At 39.7% G+C, this 21381-nt stretch overlaps 1 protein-coding gene across 3 annotated transcripts in view; it reads right to left on the reverse strand.

The window, feature by feature from the left end:
• Positions 1-21381, reverse strand: part of ADCYAP1R1 (ADCYAP receptor type I) — a gene marked incomplete at both ends in the record, with an annotated part of 96436 nt that overhangs the window by 47873 nt on the left and 27182 nt on the right. For all 3 annotated transcript variants that reach the window (XM_079538005.1, XM_079538006.1, XM_079538004.1), the window contains one exon: positions 4004-4111. In XM_079538005.1, the coding sequence (XP_079394131.1) occupies positions 4004-4111 (108 nt within the window). The remainder of the gene's footprint in view (positions 1-4003; positions 4112-21381) is intronic.

A 21381-nucleotide genomic window follows, 5' to 3' on the forward strand; every position in this document is an offset into this window, starting at 1 on the left:
CCCTATTTCATCCAAGCAGATGTTTCCACAAGTGCTTCAGTGCTTCTTAAGACAAACATTTTAAAAACATAAATCAAAATCATTGCTGCTGTTTGTAAAAATGATTTTTGGTCATCTGAAAACTCTGCTGAATTAAGAATGAATATACAATTAATGGACACTGGGGTCAGTGCCTATCCTACTTACATATTCTAGAAACACAGCAGCAGCCACAGAATACTGTAATGATTTATAAAATGTGATTAGCCACGTCTTAGAAACATTTTAATTATCTAATAACCCTTTATTTAAGGAACCTTCATAATATGTGACTTTTTTCATTAAGCCCTCATTGAAGCAAATATACTCGGTTAGCTAAAATTAGCAGTAATGAGACTGAAAATTCATCCTGATTCACCCAGAAGAGTGATTATGGATATAGATATTTCCACCTTGGGGTCACTAGCACAAATCCAGCTGGGTCTGCCGAGGTTTCAAACAACTCCAGATTAAATGTTTATTTGTTTATCTAACGAATTATGAATCTTGGTTTTGTTCCTACTGAACAGATGTCCAAAAAGAAAAAACCACCCAGTAACAGCTGTCACTTTTATTAGTGAACCCGCAAGGAAATCAAGAAGGCAGCACATATATTTACACTGGACTGACTACTCCTCCCTTAGGGTCATGCTATCACCCTCCTAGAGGCCAAATGTGAGGTACAATTTACAAACAGCACTGGAAATTCTGGGCAAAGCGTTCAAAAACCTTATTTCAGCCCTTCAATGTACGGAGCCTTTTTTTAATGGCAGCTTTCCTCTTTTAAGTACAGTGTTACTATTTTTCTAAAATGAATATTAATGTCACTTGAAAAAAAAATATGGGACGAGACATTCTGATATTAAAGTTAAAATGTTATATGCTGGAATAGACTATGTTGAGCTGACACTGTCTTTGAGAAGGGAGATATATTACACGATTTCTCAAGAGCCCTCCAAACCTTAATTACTTCAGAAACAACGGCACTACAGAAAAGAAATTTCATCACTAGAAGGGAGAAGGTGCTATATTTGGGTAGGATATAATTATGAGCATTGGAAACACAGACTGACCAGACAGGTTGTGGATGCCCCATTCCTGGAGCCATTCAAGGCCAGGCTGGATGTGGCTCTGGGCAGCCTGGTCTGGTGGCTGGCGACCCTGCACACAGAAGGGGGTTGAAACCAGATGATCTTTGAGGTCATTTTCAACCCAGGCTGTTCTATGATCTTATGAAATATCCCTTGGAATAAAGAGAGCCATTAAAAGGTCTGCAGCTGAGGTGTGTTGGTAGATTGGCAGAGAGGAAAGAGTTCCTGTGCTGTAGATGCAGACAGCATCTCTTCATGTTCTCAAACTAGTGACATCTCTGATCACTGAACCCCAAAAGGGAAGGAAAAGAGAAAAAGAAAGGGAAAGAAAAGTGCTGCCTGTGTTACCATGCCTATCTTGAGGACAGGTAGAGGCAGCACATCACAGGCCACCAAAAAGGAGGGGTCCTAATTGAAGGTTGGTCAGGCACTGCATTGAGCAGCAGGTCTCTTGCAGTTATATCAGAAGATAACAGCAGATCAGCCATCTGCTGGTGCACAATAAGTGATATAAAAGCATTATGCCTGCAGGCTGCACACGTCACTGATAATTAGATTGTGAAAACTTTTGGTTGAGTGTGTATCTTGCGCAAAGGATGACCAAGACTGGTCCAACAATTAGTCCGAATGACAAGCAGTCAATGAAAACAGATAACAAAGGCATGGAGAATAATGCAAATAAATACACATATACATGTGTGTGTGCATGTGTGTGGAAGAGGGAAGAATATTTCCTTTCCCACGTTGGACACAAATCCTCCTAGAAGCTCTATTCTGTCTTTTCTATTATGGTTGACTGTGATGGTTCAGCAAGTGTCATTGCATTCACTGAATTTATACTGGACCAATATTGCAGCAGTCAAGATTATGTGTAATTATACACACTATAAATGAAGCACACAGAATTACAGGAATAACCATGTTTTTGTAACTGATAATTTAAAAAGGGACTTGTCTTCCTCCCTTCAAAAATAAGATGTCTCATTTAAGGGAACTGTCTTTATTACTTGCTGGATAAAGAGAGATTACCTCCAAATCATAGAATCATAGAATCATAGAATCATAGAATCACCAAGGTTGGAAAAGATCTAAGAGATCATCCAGTCCAACCGTTCACCTATTCCCAATAGCTCCCACTAAACCATGTCCCTCAACACAACATCCAGCCTTTCCTTGAACACCCCCAGGCTCGGTGACTCCACCACCTCCCTTGGCATCCATTGCAGTGCCTGACCACCCTTTCTGAAAAGTAATACTTCCTCATGTCCAGCCTGAATCTCCCCTGCCGTAGCTTGAAGCCATTCCCTCTGCTCCTATCACTGATGACACGAGAGAAGAGGCCGAGCCCCAGCTCACTACAACCTCCCTTCAGGAAGTTATAGAGAGCAGTGAGGTCTCCCCTGAGCCTCCTCTTCTCCAGGCTGAACATTCCCAGCTCCTTCAGCCTCTCCTCATCAGCCCTGTGTTCCAGACCCCTCACCAGCTTTGTTGCCCTCCTTTGAACACGTTCCAGGGCCTCAATATCTTTCTTGCAGGCCCAAAACTGGACACAGTACTCGAGGTGCAGCCTCACTAGTGCTGAATATAGGGGAAATATAGGGGAAATATAGGGGAATATAGGGAAAATGGTAATTAACCTCATGTTCTTGAAATTAAATACACTGCCTTCCATTGATTTCTTTCACTTACTTTCTCCACATTAACTACAGATGGAGTCCAGTGAACTAATTGAGAGAAGACACTTGAGTTTCATATGGGTGTTATTTAGTGAGGGGGTGATCACCCTTAAATTCCTCTCCATTTCACAAAAGCATTTTGGTGTTTCCTTCACCATCTAAGATGAATTGAAATGTCTGTTCTTAAAGGTGAGAATTTCAGCATGCCAGAGCTGTGTATGAAATATTTACCATATACCACAAATTGTGCACCGTCTGTAGCAACACCAGGAAGGTGAATTTTGGATTCAAGATTTTGTATGAATAATTCACTGGCAAAATAATCTTTGGGAAGAGGATCGCAGAAGGAAAAAGGTGAGGTTTTTCCTCCATGAGAAGTGCTCCTTATGTGATCTATGCTGGCCTACATGGGTGCTGGGATGAGATGGACATTACTGTTAAATATCAGCAAAGGCTTGTTGTTAACTAACAAGGGACAACTCTTACAGTAATGCATTCTGGTTAGAGATTCATGATCCTTTAGGTCCCTTCCAACCCTGGCCATTCTGTGATTCTGGAAACAGATACAGTCCATCTCACCACAACGCAACCTGGGCAATTTTCTGACCTCTCATTTACTTTCGTTTCTTTGCTTGGCTGCTGGTGCCAGCTGCAAGGAGCAGTAGGAAGCTGACATCTCATTTCTACAGAGAACAAAAAGGCACAATGGAGCTCCTCCACTTCTCCAAGAATTTTTAATTTTCACCATCCCTCCACTGGGCCTCCAAGATGGGAACTGCCCTCATTGGTCATTTCATGCACATCCATTCCGTAGGCACGAACAGAGCCCAGCTCTGAGTTTTAGTTATTTTCTAAAATAGGTTCCAGTTATGATGACTAGTTGTCTGACACCTTCACACAGTCTCAGGTCTTCCTGATCTTTGTGGATTTCCAAGGGCAAACGCCCTGTTTAGCTACTAGACTTTCCAATAACTTCATGGTGACTGAGATAGCTTTTTTTCACACATCTTTACCTCTTCTACCCAACATATGCACATACATCTACACAAAAACATCCTGTTTTTTTAATGTTTTCTTTTGAACAAAAGTTCAAACCAACCCCAGGCCACTGTAGTTCTTATTTTCCCTTCAAGTATAGCAACTGAATCAGGCTTTATTTGCCTGCTGGCCATGCAGCTCTACCAGGCAGAAGCAAAAAACACGGAGAAAGGACTTTACCGTCTTCAGAGATGATAAATCTGAACAGAGCAGGACACTTGACAAAGACAATTTCACCCACACTTGCAGGTTTCCAGCATGTAATGTTGTCCCACATTCCTGGGCAACCTATAGAAAAGAGAGAGGCAAAAAAGATAAGATTAATGGTGCAAACTCTCTCTTCTTTTTGTTTTCAAAATGGTTTTAGTGGTTGGTTCTTCCTTCTATCCATCAGTATGCAGTTGGTTAGAATAACAAACGGTATCACTTTCTGATAAGCTTTCCCTGACCCAAAAAATAATTTGCATTGATAAGAATAGCATAAGCATACGTACAATGTAGTTGCATTATACAGTAATGGACAGACTCCACTCTGGCAAAAAGTGAAAGCTGTTAGTCCCAATTAAATTACTCCATTATACGTCAGAAGCTAATACTCCCTTTAGAGTGGAATTCACAGACACTATCTGTCTACCAAAAAGTGTGTTAAATCTGTGGAGATTTGATTGACATCTCTGATTTCAATTCAGTGAATTTCTGCAAACTTGAATCCCCGTCAGAGGTTGGATACTAACACTTATTGGAATTTGGCCCAGGGTGGTGACTGAAAGTTGGAGAATAGATTCTGCTTCATCCCACAGCTGCTTGTTGTTTTTTGGGATGTATATGAGTGAAGCTTCTCTCTTTCATTTTGTTCAGTTCATTAGGAAAATATTCAGTACAGAAATGTAAAGAACCACTCCTGTAGTATTCACTGTCTTTACATGCATGTAAATGCAAAATAGCTAAAGGATTTCTTGCATAACACACAATCAGACCCTCCACAATCACTCAAATATTAGGCTTCATGTCACCAGCCTTTAATTAAAGATCTGAGTGATACACAACCAACCTCCTGTTACAGGATTGTGCCTACTATTTCTAACCTGAAAATGTTTATTTCCAGTTTTCAGTCATCATATGGAACTGGATGAATTTTAGCATCAGAAGCATGCAGAAATAGGAGGTGATAACGTTAGGGATGGGAGTTTTTTTCTCTTGGGACACAGGAAAAAGAAGGGTATTAAACATCAGAAATATGACAAATTAGGACTGGTTTTCAAGAAGGAGCTTTCTATGCACAACCCAGTCTGCAGCTGTGTGAAGCTGAAATCATCATCTTACTAGTTTATAAACCTAGAAAACTTATCTAGTGTACAGAAAAGCTCAGAAATTTCCCTGCATTTCTTACTAACGTCCAAAAAATTTTCTCATTAAAGAAATCTCAAATGGGGATCATCTTCTACCTCAACAGAAAATGAAAGACAGACTAGATCACAGAATCATTAAGGTTCGAAAAGACCTCTAAGATCATCTAGCCCACTTAACTATCTCTCAGAGTTCTTTGCATTTGATGTTGAGATTGAGCATCTAATCTTACTAACTGCTAAAAGGTGCAAGTTCCTCACTCAGAAGTATGTGGGGTTCTGTTGATATATTTTCTCTTTGACTGCATGCCTGAGAAAATAAGATCCTCAATAAAAGCAAATAATATTTCAAAGTGTCGTATTTTCAGACTGAGAGAAGTACAATACAGGTTGGGTGTTCAGCTGCTAAAAAACAGTGTGGGCTTTGTCAATTTTGTCAGTAGTAGGGGATTGCTATCAGATGAGAATGTATGAACAGAACTGGCCTTTGTGTATTTATTTCCATCAGCTTCAGCGGCAGAAAATCAAGTCCTCACAAAACATAAGCCACGTACTACCACGTGTGGTGGATAAGGAAGCTATGAGTTGAGGGTTTGAAGAATTAGTTCAGCGTCAAACTACAATGCTATAATGATGTCAGTATGATAAGCAGATGGTAACCCTTCTTTCAAATGAAAGGCTGTAGCATCAGATCAGGACTTTAACTAAAAGAGGAGAGATTTAGGTTAGAGTTTAGAAAGAAATTCTTTACTCAGAGGGCAGCGATGCCCTGGCACTGCCCAGAGAGCTCTGGGTGCCCCATCCTTAGAGGTGCCCAAGGCCATGGCTGGGCTCTGGGCAGCTTGAGCTGTGGAGGCAGGCAGCCCACTGCAGAGGTTGGAGCTTGATGATCTTAAGGTCCCAGGGAACCTAAGCCATTCTGTGATTATGAGGCTACATAAAATAAAACTGCTGAGTATATAAAATTTAGTCACCACAGGAACTGGAAAAGAAAAACCTTCACATTTTCCTCTCCCCACCTTTCTTCCATTCGTACTCCAGACTGATTCCACTTCCAGATGAGTAGTATCTCATTGTATGCATGCTATGACTCTACTGGATATCTCTGAAAGGCTCAAAGACCTCATGATTTTTACGATTTGAAAAGTTCAGTGATACTAAACATGGAAATCAAGATTGAATTGAGCACTGTTAGATTTTACTGTCTTTGATAGCTACCGTTTGTTCACACAGCAGGAATAGTATTTACCATTTAAATCTGAAGACATTTGGTAATAGGTTTATAGTTCACTGATGTATGGCAACCTGTATGAAAGTAAAGCATATGTAAATATCCATGGTAATGAGACATTTGCTTACAAGAGGTGTTAGAGACAATCAAAGAGGCTAATGAGATCTTCTGAGAACCACCTGCTAGCCTTGCTCACTTGAATTAAATGGCTGTGCTAGAATTAGGGAAAGCTTTCTTATTCTTTATTACTACTTTAGCATCAGTTGTTTTCCAAATACTGGCATAACAACAGAAACTGCAAACCTATCTAGAGAAATGAGCATAAATCCTCATACTGCAGAGAAGAAAGAGAAGACAATAAATATTTCATAGAAGTCTGAACAGCAGTCTGCTATTGTGGCAATACCACGCATAAATAAAATATTCCAACTTTAAAAGACATTATTTTGTTCTACTAGAAAACACTGACGTGTTGGCATTGAAAGAGAAGGAAACAGGAAAAAAAAATAAGTAATTTGCCCAGTAAGTGACAAAGACTGCAAAGAATTCATTGTCAGTAAGAAAGTTGCTTGATCCTTTCTGGTAAAACCATATTTGAAAGCAACCATTTGGAAGAGCAAAGAATACACACACACAAAAATATATGTATATAAAATATAATACATGTCAGCATGGACAATCCCCTTACATTTGTAAACCACAACACAGCCAGGAACTCCTGCTGGGTGAAACCTGCCCACAGAAATGTGTGATCTGAGTGTGAAACTGCACAGTAGGGCTCTCCTCTGGCTCTGATGGTATGTCTCCATTGCCGTGTGATGGAGGGATACTCAAGCTAGCTTTGAAAGAAGTGGCTCAGACACTGCAAGAAGCAAGGCACAGCACCATGTGGACTAATTCTCCTGGTTCTTACCATGTTTGGAATAAATAATGCCAACATGTAGTTTTAAAGAATAAGTTTTCACGCGGTCTAGAGCATAAAAATAATAAGTAAAAATGATCTTAATACAGGATGCCTTGCAGGGAGTGCAAATTCTGCTTTACCTTCCCAGGTCTGTACTGGAGCCTGCAGACAGAAATCTGCTTGTTGAACTTTGTAGGATTCATCTCAGCTAACCCAGCTGATGTAAAGCTTGGCATCTGATCTTGGAAAGCTATTTAGACCCTCCTCGTAGCATGGGAAAAAGAGTGTTTCATGTTATTCAGCTAGTCACCTTCTCTCCAATGGCACAGCTCATCTTTTGGAGCCTCACTTGGCTCTAGAGGAAATGCAAAGTGGTTGACGTGATTGTGGAATTAGTCAGTATCAGTTTAACTTCAGGCAGCTTAGACTTCCCTATTTAAGTGCACTCACCTAAATGATGTTTCCTCTGTAGCCCCTCAGTAGCAAGACCTTCCATTAGGAATAATCCCATTTTAGCTGGGCAGTGGTGGTGAACTGCTCTGTAAGTATTCATTCATTCATTCAGTAGAATGAGGCTAAAAATTCTTATCCTAAATAGCTGCCCCCGGAATCCCAATTTCAGCTAAGGAAAACTATATGCATTTTTGAATAATTTCATGTGAAGCTCAGGACAGCTAAGCTTAAATATAATATTGTTGAATCTGATGGGGTTGCCTCATATACCTACCGACCTAAAGATGCATCTGACATGACAACAAGTGAAAAAGAAAGGCTAAGAGAGGTGCAATTTCACATCAAGGAGAAAATAACGGAACTTTTATCACTGCAGAGTTTTCAGTTGCAACTTTAAGATTATGCTTAGCACTGAAATGATTCTAGTCATCTTCCTTCTATGGAGGTTCACACAAATCTTCAGCTTTGAGACTACTACACCTCCATCAAACATTGCAGTGATTCAACCAACTTAAACTGTTGGCAACATTTGTGCGAAGAAGGGGTGAGAAAAGAATGACAGAACAATGGGCAAAAGCATTTCACAGAATCATAGAATCATAGCTTATGGGTCAGTGCATAGGAAAAAAAGGAATAGATCACACATTTGCATAACATTTGTTTCCTTGAGATATTAAGAAAAAAATGCAAATACGTAATTCTGATAGTTGTGTACTTTTCATGTACAGAAATGAAAGCTTGAGGTAAAAGTCAACCCATTTGGCTTACAATGTTCAGGTTTAGTTTCAGTTCTTCTCATTTATTAGTTTAAAATGTCACCTTCAAGGTCACATCATCTTCAGGAGAGTGATATCAAAGGAAACACAATGCTACAAGGTGGAATATCAAACTGAATTATATGTGCAGTAACTTTTAAAGGGCAATACTACATATAAAGACCCTCAGAGAGAAAAGGAACACCAGACAAGGTCTTTCTGTTCTTACATAAATCCAGGTAAATAACAAAATAAATAAAAGCTTGAGCAAAGGCTGTGTATGAGGCCAGGATCCTTGAAGCTGGTTCACACTACAAAGCAGAGACACCTTGTAGGAGCTCCTGTTGAAGCAATGGTGTCTCTGCTGTCTTTCAAGACAGGCAGCACAATCAGAACTCAGATTCAACAGCCTCTTTCTAAAGTCCAGAGGAATTCCACATGTGTAGTTCAAGTGATTCAATGAGGGCTGTATATGAAGAACAAGAAACCTTACCAGCAGTTTGCCCACACTAACATTTTCCATTGCCTTTCTCTAGACAATTACTGACCTGGCATTAGGTTATCAAATTATGCAACTAAGTTGTGACTATAACTGTATAAATCATGGTGATATTTTCTACAATCTGACATTATTTTTCAGAGACCCAAGAATTCCTGCATGCAGTGCTATTTTCAAACAGGTATTAAAAATAAAAGGATCTGAAATGGTTCACTTCTCACCTACCAAGGTAATCCCAGGTTGGATTAAAAACTAAAATTGAAAGTAACAGAAACAACGGGTTTTCTTTGATTATAACAATGCTGGACAATGCTCCTGGGCACGTGGTCTGATTTTTGGGTGGTTCCGTGTAGAGCCAGGAATTGGACCTGATGATTGTCATGGGTCCCTTCCAACTCCAAATACTCTATGATAACAATGAGTTTTACAGCATAGCAGCAGAAAAAAAGATGAACTGGAGATAGTTGGCTTTAGATCTCAGGAAATTAAATGCCAAACTTAAATCATGTACTTTAGAATCAGAAGCTAGTCTTTTTTGTTAGAGTTCAATGGGAGGGATTTCACCTGGTTCGGATGTTTTGCATCATTAAAGATGATGCAAAGAACATCAATATACGTTCAAGAACTTCAATACACCTCCTCAATGTATCTTAATTTAGGAGCCACACAAATTACCAACCAGAATGTTATTCGTAGGAAAACAAATAAACACAAACACATACACTAATCACTGCAATCTGTCTCAAAGGAGAAAAGAAAACTGACATCTTCTCATCTGTCCACCATAGAACTGTTTTCCTCGTGACAGTGAAAGCCAATGTCCACGTACTGCCTCCATCTTGCACCTCAGCAGGAAAGGCTAACACCAAATTACTGTTGTTTTTCCTTAAATATTTTATACATAGAAAAGATCAGCTTCTACACGGCAGGAGCTATTATCTATAATTAGAAATATCTAAAGCTTTTTCTGCTTTCTTTCCCTAAAGCTGTTTAATTCTTTACAATCACAGAATATTTATTCTAAGCTCACGCTTATTGCTCTTCTCGCATTGTTACTAGCCAAGAAAACCTCATCCAAGAAAATCTCTAAAATCCTTTAAGTGCTGCCAACCAATTGGCCTTAGGTGAGCTTTGAAGAGTTTTTAAGGGAAACTTCCGTTTGGCAAAACCTTTGGAACATTTCTTCATCTAATTATGCAGAAGAGTAAAAAGCCAATTATCTGGGAAATCGAGAGGGTTCTTTTTTTTCTTCTTTAAAGAAAACTTTCTTTAAAAAGGGTCGGTTTCTGTGAGAAAGTCACCGTTTTGCAACTCTGGATGCCAAAAAAACGTTGTGAAATTACTCAGAAAACTGGGAGATTGTATTCTGGTGTTGCTGGAGGACAGAACAACACTTTCGAGCTGCCAAAAGCTGACCCAGTGCCAAGCTCGCCAGCTGCGGATAATCTGGCATCACTCAGGACATGGGTGGTGGGAGATCATGGGTTACTGCTGGAGCAACAGCTGGTATCCCTCATTCCTTTCACTGCTGGTGGCAGCCAGGATGGTTATCATCATCCTGCCCCACCACCACGTCTGACTCACTTCCCTCCTTCCTGAGGAGAAGCGCAGATAAGGCACTTGCCTTTATCAACTCTGTTTTCCATTAATTCTCTAAGCTGTGAGAGAAGGGAAAAGACAGCTGACACCGCAGTGCCTAGAAGGCTTTGTGTACATCACAGTGCTATTAATCTTCATCCTTAAGTCACTTGGATCAAGTCACTTCTGGAAAGAGTGCAGGAAAAATAATGGTTATAGAATTAGTTGAGAAGAAAACAGTGGAGTGAGTCCCAAAAAGATGTGTATTTCCACAAACCATTACCTTCTCCTGCAGGATCCCATCCTTCACACACACAATCTGCCTATGGATAGCAGTTAAGTAAGGACAAGATGGAGCAGTACAAGTGGTATCCAACCTTTCTGAACTGTTACAGATAAAAAAATAAGGCTACATTTTTTCCATGCCAGTGGAGCAACTGGATAGACATACATTCTCTAAACTCTCTATGCAAAACCTACATGTATGTTAATTTTTCACCAGTATTCATGGGCCTTACAGTGAATCTGGCTTTCAACCATTGCTATAAGAAGGAATCTTCCCAAGTTGCATGGTTAAAAAGTCCACTGCCACTTCTGCCACCCATGGATAGTTTATATTTGGCCCATTGTGAGCCTGTGAAGAAGACATCTGTAAAGATCAGACGGATTTATTAGTTGCCATGGATACAGATAAAGTGAAATGTTACCAGCGTGCCTTTTTGGTGCTTTGGAGTTTGTGTTCCTTTGTAAATAGAGTGAGGATTTGGCTGTATGGAAGAAGATGAGAAGAGGATTTGGTAACACGTCATTTGAGCATGAAGGCTTCCCAGAAACAAATCCAGCACTTCAAGTCTTTTCTGTCACAAATGGAGACGGAAGGGAACAAACAAATTCTCTTCATTTGTTAATTTTTAGCATAACTCAGTACTGAACTGGGACTAAAATGGGACAGTCTTAACAGTCCCTTATTACAGGGTTGTGTTTTGAACTTAGAAAGATCCCAGCAGAGCTAAGCAAGATTTTCAGTGGGACTTACTCAGACTGAACCTGAGGTGAACAGCTCTCTAATCAATTAGATAAGAATTTGGATTTATTTCTAAAAGGATAAATAAACCAAACAAAACAGGCATTGAACTACTGAAAATAGCAACCAAGCTCTATGGCTAAATGACTGGCAATTTCAGAACTTATTTTGCATTCTGTTCTGTATTAGCTCCTCTCAAAGGCATTTATAGATAGCAATTACTTAGGTCTCATAGTAGCTTTGGGGCTAAGAAGCTTTTAAGGGCTAGAAAACAAAACAAAGCAAAATAAACAGAAGAAACAGAGAAGCTAAACACCCTCCAAGCAAGAGTTGTAACAGTGAAGCTGCCACTTCATATTCATACTCTGTCCTCCCCCTATTCTTGCTTTTCTATACTTTATAGAGTTATCTAAAAGGATAAGGCACTTTTATCGTAGGAGATAAAATATAACAGATCCTGGGCCAAATCCATTTTTGATGTAACCACAGTGACGCCAACGTGGATGCACTCGAGAGGCATTTATTACTTGTTTACTTCTTCAAATCTTCTGAGAATGAGAAATGGCTGAACTAAATAACTTAATTTCTTTCAGTGTGCAAATTCTATAATCTCTCCTGGAAACTGCAGCAGTGGTGAGTCAAACAACTCCTTATTAGAGCCCATGGGACCTGATGGTCTACTGGAGGAAACAAAGAAAAGAAATGCATTTTAAAAAGCTCGTTAAGAGGCATGTTAACACATAGCGTGTTTCCTGTTTCGTGATGAACTCCTCTGACTCTGTCCATAGAGTATTCAGAGAGCACTGAAAACATCACTGAAGCATAAATCCAATCCAGCATTGGAAGGACTGGCATACACATCAGATATTTTGGCTGCTATATGAGACTAAAGGAATTTATTGTTCCGTAAGTTCCCAGCTACATATTGTTTTACAGTCAGAATCACAGAATCATAGAATGGCCTGGGTTGTGAAGGAGCACAATGCTCATCCAGTTCCCCTGCTATATGCAGGGTCGCCAACCAGCAGCCCAGGCTGCCCAGAGCCACATCCAGCCTGGCCTTGAATGCCTGCAGGGATGGGACATCCACAGGCTCTTTGGGCAGCCTGTTCCAGTGCCTCACCACCCTCTGGGAGAAAAACTTCCTCTTAATATCCAACCTAAACTTCCCCTGTCTCAGGAAAGTAAAGGCAGATGGTTTAATTTGGGCAGTTTACAATCTGCAGTGAAAAATGCAATGTGAGGGGTATCGATAGATGGAAATGGAGGCAGAACGCACGATGAACAAGAATGAAGGTGTTGATGAAGCACAGAAAAATATCATGATTGTTCCCCTGGTAGCTCAGTAATATATGCTGCAATAGATGTTTTGTTGATGATGTTGTTTGGTTTGTTGGTTTTGAAAAGCATTAAGAGAATGGGAAGAGATGTCCAGTACCATCACAGCTAGCCCAGCACTATCCCCAGTCACCAGAGGCCATGGAAGTGTTTAATCCTGGAAAACTAAATGTTTACACTCTACACATAACTCTGTATTACATAAGCTACAGAATACCACTTTCCTGACAGCATATAGTAAAGCACATAAAAACAAAACCCATAAACATAACCAAGAAGAAGACAAAAACATTTCCAATGTCTTAAATACATAAAATGTGTTAGGTGAGAATGCCCAGAAAATCATTGAAGGTTGACACAGAAAGGTCCAAGTGGTGTTAATGCAAAGTCTGTACTGAAGATGAGACTGTTCTCCTGCCTTTGTTAAGAGCCGGATGAGATCCTTAGTGAACAAGTGTTGTGGATCCATCTCTGCCTAAACATCAGGAAGACAGAGGAAGAAATGCGATGCAGTTATTAAGGACTGCTGAAGCTGCCATTATTATCTGAATACTTATGGGATAGAAAGAGTCACATCATTTCAACATCCAAACATGCAGAAGGTATTTATAGACATAGGTCTGGAGTACAACTGTCTATTTACATAGATATAGTTGTGTTTAAGTCACATGTGAAAGAAACATTAGAAAGCATACAAGCGTTTGTCCCATTTATAAACCAAGCAGGATATCTTATTCATACATACTGGAGCAATCAGCTATCATGATTTTACCATTTTAACTTTTCTTTATCAGTTCTCGATGCTTGAATAATAATGTGAAACAAGTAAACGATTCTGGTACATCCTGTATGAGGATGATTATGTAATCAATTCCACGCACTGGCAGCACTGTATTTAATTTTGTTCTAGCTTATTCAATTATAACAATGGGTTCTGTCTTAAGCAGTTTGCAGGTTAACAGAGAAGGGACAGAATCATATTCGTCATTTGGCTGCATGACCAAACACTTGGAGCAGATTCAATATTTCTGTGTCCTGGGAACAGGGATGAGGCATGCCCTCAAAATGTATGCAACAGTCCTTCAGTGCATTTTAATTAATCGTTTGTGGTCATTATTTCAGGTTGGCTTTGCTCTTGTCACATCACTCGGGCATTCTCTTGTTGCACATTCTAATAATGGTTTTTCTCTTCTAAAGCATTTTACTGTTAATTGTCTTTTATTTCTAGTAATTTTTCTTCCCCCTTGGCACACACTCTTGCCCTGGTAATCACATACTCATGGTACCTGCAGCTTCTCCCTCAACCATAAATCAAGAATTATTCTAACCCCGTCTTTTGTTTTGTTTATGATCTCTGCTTCCTTTGTTTCACTGGGCTACCTTTGATCTGCTATTCTGTAAAGGAAGCAGATCAATCAGTTCTAGTAACTGTGTGAGTATGAAACAAGTGGCGTGGTTACCAAAAGTACAAGCTGCTAAGGAGTGGCACTTAGAAAGATTGAAACCATTCTTTGTGTAATCAGAAAGGCAGGGGAAAGGGTAGATGAGAAACACAGCTTTGGATCGCAGAATCGTGGAATCACAGAACAGTCTGGGTTGGAAAGCATCTTTAAGATCATGTATTTCCAACCCCCTGCTATAGGCAGGGACACCTCCTAGCAGAGCAGGTTGCTATGCAAATCTCACTATCTGTCTATCAATTATATACGGAGTTGTGGGAGAGTAGCCAGTTAATTTAGACAACAAATTAGGTGATCCAATCATTCCCCAAGGAGGTTGTTTTCTCCTAAATACAGAGCCAAATATTGTTCTGTTTACTGAAATACACGCTGAAAAATGCCTACCAAAGTCAGTGGGAGATGAGGCTGTAGACTGAGAGCAGCAGAATTAAAACTGGATAAGAGTAAGTGCTGTTCCTCAGGACCTACCAAAATGAAAATGCAGTATGGACTAAGAGATGGGTAATTGCTTTGATTCATCTATAAATCTGTGTGTAAGGCACTCTGTATTCATCAAGCTGTCAAGATCACAACTTGTCATGACATTTGAGAACAAGATTCAGAGATGAGAATTTTAACTGAGGTCACTGTGAAGTCTGGCTGAAATCTGGATGATAACTTTTAAACTCTAATCCTTTCCTACTATCTTGCAAGAGTAAGGTGTATCCTCAAAAACTAAAGAAAAACAAGCACTAATTAGAATTGGACCTTAACTTTTGATATCCTCATAAATCTGAAATGGAAAAAAAAAAATCATACATCAGTAGGAGAGAATGAATATTATCCTACTTCTGAAATGTCTCAAATTAACAGGTTTAATTAAAATACACATCAAAGATAGAGATAGGGCTGTAGAATCTCCCTCTTCCTCTGATTTGAAGAAGTAATTACACAAAATATTGTGATAATATACCTTGTTAACATAGCCATTGAATTGTTGTATAATATGATTAATGCTTGCGTGCAACACCATAGAAGCCTTTAGATGTTGTGGATGATAATTGTGATGTAGCATTGTAGATGGGGAGGCAGGTTATAAGACTGTTGTGCTTTAACAAGGCAAAAGAAACACACAGCAATGGAAAAACTGTGCAGCAGTTTTGTGGAGTCCTTATCACTGATCAGCATCAAAAGAAGCCAGGATCCACACAGCAGGAGGAATTCCTCTAAAATGTGACATACAGCATCAAGACATTTCCCTTTGTTGTCCACGGCTATCTCTGGGACAAAAGAAGTCTTTGCATAGCATCTCAAACGGAGATGAGCCAACTGTGGAATGTGAATCAGTGGGTTAAAGATAGAGACTGTTGTATTGGAGGTGACCACAACCAACGAACCATCACAGTGCGAGAAGAATGCTAGATGACATCAAAGACCACAAAATAAGGCTGTATCTGTTGGGTAATCATTGGGAGTGGACAGAATAATGATTTGGGGAATGTAATGGATATGTAATACGTGTGAAAATATAATCTGTTCACAATCAATCAACTGGGGGCACATTACTGGAGCATTATCCCAATGCTACCCCAGCACTGCCAATGAATATCTGCTTAATGATGACAAAACTTTTGCTGTTAAGTTTCTTCACATCAATTTCTTTGATTCATCTCCCACTCTTACTAAGGAACCTACATGCTGGTTTTCAGCCAGAAAACACAAGCTGAGTTTAGCCTCTAGAGTTTGTTGTGGAAGTGTTGCATCACTGAATTTTTATGGTAGAACTCATATTAGACAGTAGTATCTCAAGCTGAAAAGCATAAAAACAGCACAGGCCAAGTCCAAGTTTCTTCTAGTATGACATACAGAATTCTTCCCTCTAGGATGAAGCACACGTTACGCAACATGACCCCAAAAATGAAATATGTGACAAGAGTTCTTCATTTGTCTCACAAATGGATGGAAAACAATGTAAAATCGAGATATTTCCATGTTTTCCTTTCTTATTCCTTCTATTTTGCAAGTGGAATTTGGGGAAGGAAATGCACATTCTCTTTTCCTCCCTTTTGGCAGGAACAAAAATTATCACACACATTCAGAGTCAGCAGTACTGGCTAGCTGCCCATGGGCAAAGCCAAGGATCTCCCTTTTCCCACCCTCTTTTCCCTCCCTAGCTCAGAAGCTAAAAGATATATAATGAATATAGGACATGCAGTTCCTGCTGCTTCGCTCCTTTGGTGATGAAAAAGAACGTGAAGTTAAGCAGTCACTAGAGGACTGTCTCCACATTTTATCTCTCTTCAACATCCTATATAGGAAATTGAGGTATGACCCACTGTAATTCTCAACAAAAGAAAGGGCACAGCTTAAGTCTACAATGAAGAAGAAATACAAACAGAAGAAACAAGGCACAGGTACAGAGCAAGGGCTCACAGCATTCTTATGTAAGGTTTTTTTACTTCTATTTTTTTATTTTTACTTCTGCAAGTAAAACTGAATTATGTCATTTTTGCCATGGTTAAGAGTACATGCAGATATTTTCTTACTGCTTAGCAGATGGAGTACTTAATAACTCGTTATACTGCTGTAGCTTGCTTATTTGTCTGAGGATGATTTAACTCACTGCCCTTCAGTCTTATTTTGCTGAGGAAAAATCAATATGCAAAACCTGTCAGCAGTCCAAATTATTACACTTATTCAATTACATATATTATTGAGTAGGCAGTTTTACATAATGAAGTTCTTGGCTTAAGTTTGTAAGGGAGTTATATTAAGAGGAAGCAGATATATCTCAGAATGAGCTGAAAGAAATGAAATTGTACAGTTGGGTGAATTTAGTCATCGGCCACCCATGTTAGAATATTCGGTGTTTGATGAAGTGCTAAGTGAAAAAAAAAACAACACAAAACCATTTCATAGTAAAGAACGGTCTAAATCTTTCCTCCAGCCCATGATTGCAGCCTCCTGAACGATCCTACAAAAGCTACACAGAGATCCCAAAAGGAGTGATTCTAAATATTAAGCATGTGAAAAAAGTTGTTCTTAAGAACTTATAGAAAATCTTCCCATTGAAGTTCTCTACTAAAAGCCATTGAACTTCGTGCTAATCATAAAAACTGCCGAATGTGCTTTCCAGACTGAGACCCATCCGACCGACTGCCAACATCTACATTTGAATGGCCGCCAATTTTTTGTAGTAGCTGTAGTAGTCAGAAAGACGTAATCCCAGAGAACAATCATCTGAAAGTAGACATCTGAAATAGGACTGATGACTCGTTCCCTCAAAAATCCAACTTTTGTCCATGGACTGTGAAGGCGGCTTTGGAACAACGGCCGTGATAAAAATTCCTATGGCGTAGAAATCTGCCCTCATATTGTTCTCATCTTCATAGCAAGCTACAGAAAAATAAGAAAGGAAGTTCAAACAGTGGCACCTTTATGGCATGCTCACGCAACTCCCACTGTGTCCCATACAATAGGTTCATTTCCTGGGCTGTGCCACTGATAGGCCTTTTCAACCCAGGCAGAAATGGAAGGACACTGCAGGACAGTTGATGACCATCATTGCCTCATTCTCATCGCATTCAAATAGATGACTGGCAGACCATAATATTCACATGTAAGAAAAAAGGAGGAGCCTGGTCAAGCTTTCTTGAAGCAGGACACAAGTTGGAGCACCATTCCGTATGGTCCTCCTTGAGAAGCACTGGGAGTTCTACAATCATAGCCCTGTCAGACAATGAAAAAACAGCACTCCATTTGGATTCTGCTCCAGAGCCTCTATTCCCTTCTCAACACCAAGCCACAAAACGGAACAAGGGTCCATCATTACCATCAACAGGATATGTGTGGGATTATTTCAGGGTGAGAAGGGAATCTGCTGATGTATTGAAGATCCTTCATTGTACCAGAGTGAAGAAACACATCCTCAACACAGCTAAGATTAATTCCAGTCTGTATTGATAGATCCTATTATATCTCTTGCTTGTGCTTTGTTAATTCATTAGCAACAGAAGCTCAAATCTAAGGAATTACAGAAATAACCAATATGTGTGTTTTGTCTTTATTATTTGCCAATACTCTTTACATCCTTCCTGGCTTCCATAAGTTCAAGAAGAGGTCAGAAATTATTGTTGCACCTTCTTGTTTCTCGTTAACTTTGCTGATAAGGCCAAACTGCAGACGATATTCTGGTAGCTTCTCTGTTAAAAACAACTAATTGTGACCCCGTTAATCAGTGCTTATAATGATGCTTTAGTAATCTATTAATCTGTTTTTCTCTATGTCTCTACAATTGATGCAAATACATAAGCAGGCATTTGTATTGTTTGTTGCTGTTTTTTTTTAATGGGCTGATTAACACCCTTCAGTAAACAAAACAAAGAAATGAAGGAGTCCACAAAACCCTACCCTTACTCTTTCAGGGGACTCTCTTAAGAAACATGACTGGCTCTCTGGAAATGTGTATCTATTTCCATTGAACTGCATTCAGAACAACAGCTCTTTAAGCTCACAGACTACAAAGGTAGATTAATGTATGTGAAATGAGGTGGGCTTTGGCTGGCACACTGAAGGTAATGAGGGCCACCTGAACCTTATTATCTCCTGCTTCTGTTGTAGTACTGTCACTCCTGTAGGTCTATGCCACATCTTCCAGCCCTGTGTGGGTTTCTCAGGTACCCAAAGCACCTTTATGTGAATGGATATCTGTCTTTATACATTAAACCCTTTCCCAACTGCCTCAGTTTCCATTATCATCCTTGAAGTTCTGATATTTAACCACATTCTGAAAGCAATTCCAGGGATAAAATGAAGGTGTCTATGGGGTAATGGTCAGCACTCAGAAGTTTTCTGCTCTTCATTACTGACTTCTGAGGGAGCCTGAATTAATTATTTAGGCCACACGTGAAAGTTGTCAGGGACTTACATCAGGTATTCCCACCGAAAGACCTCAATGCACTGCCACAAGGACAGATTTTAATACCATTTGAGATGCTTTAGGAGACACAAATATATCTTGATACTCCAAGGCGTCTGAAGGGCTTAAAAGGCACTGGGGGTTTATGTGCACCCAAATCAAGTCCTAAGAATCTCCAAAGTAATTCTGTACTTCTCTTCCTTCAGCAACTTACTGAAAACCACAGTGAAATAAATAAGCAAAATCCAGGGTTCACTCAAGATTCCTCTGAAATGCAGTCACTGCCAGTGCAGAGAAACTGAATATCCACCAGCAGAACCTGTATTCCACCTCTAGAAACACAGATCCTAGAAATAAGTCAATTGTGCCATTGATTTGAGCAAGAATCAAACTCCCTCTTAGTGATATGCAGCTTAAAAGGAGCTGCCAAGATCTGATGAAAATCATACTAAAAATCATGGATGGTCATTCAGTTATAATTCAGATTAATTCTGCCTTGCATTGCTACAGCACTAGGTTAGTCATTAAAAGGTTAAGTAATTGCAAGTCACAGCTTCAAGATGTCCTTGAAATGGAAGGTACCAACAGACAGAGTAGTACAGGAAAGACCACCACCTGTTTCGTTGCATATGATTTACTGATATTCATTGCTCTTTTTTTAACTGCAGTGACTTGCTCTACCATGGCTGCAATTTTATATATAATGCGTACAATTACAGCCTGGGGAGATGTGAATACGAGCAATCCTCCAATCTACCCATCCCACAGGAGAAAAAAAAACACACTGCCAATGGATCTTCTATTATTTTAATCCGAAAATTATCATCTTTAAAAAAAATAAAAGAAGTATATGGGATAAAACATCACTTATTGATAAGAATGCCCTAAAGAAGCTCCCCCTATTTACTCCTGATCAGCTCCCCATGGCACACTGTGTGTGCTGAGTAGTGGAAGGTGAGATCAGACTTCATGGCAGCACCGAACTTTGGACAAAAGAGAAAGAGATGCAGTGTGGTTTAATGAACTGTCACCATAGAAACATGGAACTCCCAAGCAGAGCTGCACAAATAAATGATATTTTGCTTCGATAATTACAGAAAAAAAGTTGGAAATAAATTAAAAAAACACATTCATCTATGTGGTAGGAGATTTTCCTTTCTTTTTGGTTAATAAGAAACATAAAGCATGGAGAAGGGAGACGGGAGCTTTTATTTTTAGCTTTCTATTTTTAACTTAAGTCATTTAAATTTAGTTAGCTATATTCCCTATACCTCTGAAACAAATGTTCTGAAACTTTTATTTTCCATTATTTTTCACCAGAAATTCTTCAAACACGTCACCGGAACCTACATTTTATTCATGAACAAACTGTTTGCACATGAATACTTCTACTTAGTCCTGCTCCCAAAAATCAATCTTATCAGAGCTAATATCTTACCAAATTGCCTACACAAAATCCATTCTACCTTCTAGGATGGGATGAGATGACCTTAGAGGTCATTTCCAACCCTACTGACTCTGCGTTCCTCTGTTATTATAGAAGGACTTCCTGGCAGTTCTGAGGATTACAGAAGGGAGAGCTTGAAAGAAGACAGTAGGGATTGTTACTGTAAGGATTTTATGGGTTGGGATGGTAGCTCACATGCATTTTGTAATTGACAGTATTTTCAGAATGGCAAGCATCAAATTCCAGTACATTTCCTCTGAAGGAAGGAAGATTAAGGTTGGATGTCAGGGGGAAGTTCTGTGCTGTGAGAGCAGTGAGGTGCTGGAACAGCTGCCCAGAGAGGCTCTGATGCCCCGTCCATCCCTGGAGATGTTGGAGGCCAGGTTGGATGGGGCCCTGGGCAGCCTGGGCTGCTGTGAAATGGGGAGGTTGGTGGCCCTGCATTGGTGGGGGGTTGGAGCTTCATGATCCTTGAGGTCCCTTCCAACCCAAGGCATTTTATGATTCTGTGATTCTATACTATCTCCTATAGCTGCTGCTGCTCCATTTGAGAACAAGGCTCTTTAAAGAGCCTGCAGATTGCCTCATGCCCAGACGGCAAAGATTCTGTTAATTCCAACACTGCT

This window comes from Tetrao urogallus (genome assembly GCF_951394365.1).
Source record: "Tetrao urogallus genome assembly, chromosome: 7".
Lineage (NCBI taxonomy): Eukaryota > Metazoa > Chordata > Aves > Galliformes > Phasianidae > Tetrao > Tetrao urogallus.